Source organism: Microtus ochrogaster, chromosome 21, assembly GCF_000317375.1.
Source record: "Microtus ochrogaster isolate Prairie Vole_2 chromosome 21, MicOch1.0, whole genome shotgun sequence".
NCBI classification, from domain to species: domain Eukaryota; kingdom Metazoa; phylum Chordata; class Mammalia; order Rodentia; family Cricetidae; genus Microtus; species Microtus ochrogaster.
Window position 1 is genome coordinate 47592419 of NC_022022.1, and position 3936 is coordinate 47596354.

A 3936-nucleotide genomic window follows, 5' to 3' on the forward strand; every position below is an offset into this window, starting at 1 on the left:
CCTTCTGCCACCCCCTCTGCCACCACCACCTTCTGCCACCCCCTCTGCCACCACCACCTTCTGCCACTCCCTCTGCCACCATCACCTTCTGCCACTCCCTCAGCCACCCCCACCTACAGACACCCCTTTAGCTCTTCTTAACCTTAATTTTCCTCAATGCACCAAATATGGCGGACTCATATCTTTATTTTATTTAATTTCATCTGTTGTTATTTCATAGTCTCGGTCACCCAGCCTAGAATCTCATGTGCCAAAGGAACTCACGTTTTTGCAGCATCAATGAATTAATTATGGATTTATTTTAGGTTGAGGAAAGCAAGGGCTTCACTTATTGACTGACTGTTAGGGCAAAGGTCAGTCTCCGAGTGGAAAATGCCAGAAGGTGAAGAGACAAATGGAGGGGGAAGGTGAAAGAAGAGATCAGGATGGGCAAGGGCAGGAGCAGGTCTGCCTAACCCAGTGAGGACAGTGCACGATGAAGTCGACACAGTGGCATCCAAGGCTTGCAGCTCCTGGGAGCAGAGCCCAGGCAGGGGCCCTCACAGCCTGTGTGTGAATGTTACCCTCAGATCTCCAGGTTTGCAGAAAGGAGAGTCAGGTGACCAGTAGGTGACTGTTTACAAAGTGATCCGGTCCCTAGAATCTGTTGAATGACAATGTCCAGGGTCAGTGAAGGGCTGGTTGGTTAGAGCTGATACGTAAAGACCACTAGGTGAAGGCCATCTTTGGGGCTGTGTGAGGAGTCGCTCAGGATGCTGTGTGTTTTGAGGAACCTTGAGGAGGATGGTGAGTCAGGGACCCAGCCCCTCATGCTGGAGAAAGGATGGTGGCAGGGGCCTGCGCAGCTGCTTGTGAGGCAAAAGGACATGCGTGCTGGAGCTCAGCTCCTTTCCCCCTTTATATTCAGTCTGGTCCTCAAGGAACAGCGCTGGCCGCAGTTAGAGCAGGCCTTCCTAATCGAGGACCTAATCTAGACCCTAATCACAGGTGCACCCAGAGATGTGTTTCCATGGAAATGCCACCTCTCATCAGGTTCACGCTTAAGATTAGCTAGCAGAGAGGCAAACACAGCTGTAAAACACGGCAGAGTCAGAGTGTTTCGAGAATGAGCGGTGCTGAATTCTGTACGCCTCAACAGGGTAGGGATATTTGGCTGAGCCTTTACTTTTTCCTCTGCTCATCTCACCCCCTGGTGGATTGCTGAAGACTGTCCCTGTCTCTTCAATCAGTGCACAAGCCTGCACAGAGGACAGGAATCTGTAGGAGAATGTAAAGTCAGTGGGCACAGCTTGCAGTGGGCCACTAGGAAAAGGCCCTTTTGATTCTCTGTAGGAGGCTGTGAGGAAGATGAGCAGCCTTGACACGTTGTGTGGAGGAAGCAGGGCATGCTGGGCAGTTCCACATCCCGTGGGGATGAGCATTGTTTCCCAACAGTGAACATAACTAGTGACGATGTGTGAAGCACCCTGTTGTACATGAGGTGCTGCAATGAAAGGAAGGGAGCTAGGACGTCTATCTGCAATCTTTGGGGACCTAGGAAGAAACCATTCAAATGTAAGCATTAAAAATCCATCCATTTGCATAGTCTGCATAATCAATAGGTCAATTAAAACTATGGGAGCTAGTTTGATGCTAATATTGAATCAGTACAAATACACCCTCTCATGCGATTCACACTCACACACATACACCCAAAAGCTCACTCATTTATGTATATACACTTATATAAACACATATACCCACACTCCCCGCACATGTATACAGTCGCACATAATGCACTGGCATTTTCTCATGTTTGCATTCACACACACGGGGGAGGTGGAGACTGGAGGCTCCTGGGACTTTGCAGCTGAATCAGTAAACTCCAGGTGCAGTGAGAGACCCTGTCTCAAAAGTATAAGGGAGAGCAATTGAGGAGAGCTCTTAATATTAGTCATACGTGTGCATATACACGGAATACACACACAGGCACGCAAAGACATACACACATGGACACAGACAGACAGACAGACAGACAGACAGACACAGGTAAAGAGTTTGGAGATTCCCAACCTTTTAGTGGCCCATGACCCTAACTTCTAGTCGTGCAACTGTACTCTCCAGGGACTTCTTACTGTGACTGTAATATTCTCTTCTATCGACTTTATAAACTCATGTGGACTTGCCACATGTTGCTCTGTTCACAGTGTCTCTCCCCTGTGTTCTGATGCCTCTCCAGCCCTGTAAACATGGTTCTTAAATCGCTTTCTTCTGAAGACTTTTCTGGCTTCTGTACCTCTTATGCCCTTCAAACTTTCATTCTTCCTTTAACTGTGCTTCTCTCTCTCTCTCTCTCTCTCTCTCTCTCTCTCTCTCTCTCTCTCTCAATATTTAGTGTTGACACTACAGCTATTTACTGTACTGATTTACATTTAGCTATAAGGTTACAAGGTATATTCCAGATATGTCCATTAGAATTAGCTAATGGACCAGCTATTTCCTGCTGTCAAGAGATTTTATTGTGTAAATGCATTATCTTGTCATTCTCTCTTTAAAGCCCTCTGAAGCCAAAGCAAAGGCGATCGAAAAGGTCGATGATCTCCTCGAACTGTACATGGGAATTCGAGATATCGACTTAGGTAAGGCCACACTGTTAACGGTAATTTCCACGTTGTTTATAGATGATAGCCAACTATATACGCTTCAGGATGAAAAGGATTGTGGAACCCAAAAGAGCATAAAAACAGTAAAGATGAATGATTTTCCCAGATGACTGCTAATTTAACTTAAAATTCTAGCTAAACTGGGCATGGTGGCACGTTCCTTTAACCCTAGCACTCCGGAGGCAGAGGCAGGAGAATCTCTGTGAGTTCAAGGACAGCCTGGTTTACACACTGTGTTCCAGGACAGCCAGAGCTACATAAAAATTTAATAGGATTCCTGAAATAGGAAGAAAAAGATACAGGACTCCTGAGTAAGGATGACTCAACAGTGGGGTTTCTGGGTGCTTCCTAGCTTATTTCTTTTGTTTCTTTGTTTGTTTCTTTGTTTTTTGATACAGGGTTTCTTTGTGCAACAGTCCTGGATGTTCTGGAATTTGTTTTTGTAGTCCAGGGTGGCCTCAAACTCACTGAGATCCACCTGCCTCTGCTCCCAAGTGCTGGGATTAAGGACTTGCACCACCACTGCCCAGACCTGAGTTATTTCTTATGTTACCAAGAATGTGTCAAGTTCTTGTTTTATCAACTAAAACTCTACTGGTAGCAAATACTGCAAAACAAAATGAATGCAAAAACCCTAATTCCAACTGTATTAAGTAGGAAAAATTGGGAGAAATTTATGGTTTTTATAACCAAAAAATCCAGAGATGGATCTTGTCTTCAAAAATGGCTGAATCTGGGTGCTGAAGAGATGGCTCAGAGGTTAGGTGCTCTTAATGCTGCCTTCAGCTCCCAGCACTCCTGTGGCAGCTCACCTCTTATGGCTCCAGTTCCAGGGTCTGATGCCCTCTTCTGGCCTCCATGGGTACTGCATGCAGTGCAGCTGAAACACATAAAAGAATGCTAGATCTGTAACATAAATACAGTATAACAAAAACAACTTAAAATTTGTATCGATATGCAAAAATCCATACCACTGTAAAATATTTGAGGCTAGTGATTATTCAAAAGTGGATTCAACAATCCCACCCTTTTATACCATCATTTATATACCGTATCCCTCTTTTTTACCCTCAGAAAGAGATCCCTGAATCTAATCTCCTTTGTTCAGCTTTTGATCAATAAAAACTTGTAATAAACCCCTCTAGCCGGGCGATGGTGGTGCACGCCTTTAATCCCAGCACTTGGGAGGCAGAGGCAGGCTGATCTCTGTGAGTTCGAGACCGGCCTGGTCTACAGAGCTAGTTCTAGGACAGGCTCCAAAACCACAGAGAAACCCTGTCTCGAAAAACCAAAA

At 45.4% G+C, this 3936-nt stretch overlaps 1 protein-coding gene across 1 annotated transcript in view; it reads left to right on the forward strand.

Annotated features, from left to right (window-relative positions):
- The window catches only part of Gipc2 (GIPC PDZ domain containing family member 2), a 59393-nt gene that overhangs the window by 48060 nt on the left and 7397 nt on the right, over positions 1-3936 (forward strand). The window contains exon 5 of the mRNA XM_005357488.1: positions 2537-2618. Coding sequence (XP_005357545.1) covers positions 2537-2618 — 82 coding nt within the window. The remainder of the gene's footprint in view (positions 1-2536; positions 2619-3936) is intronic.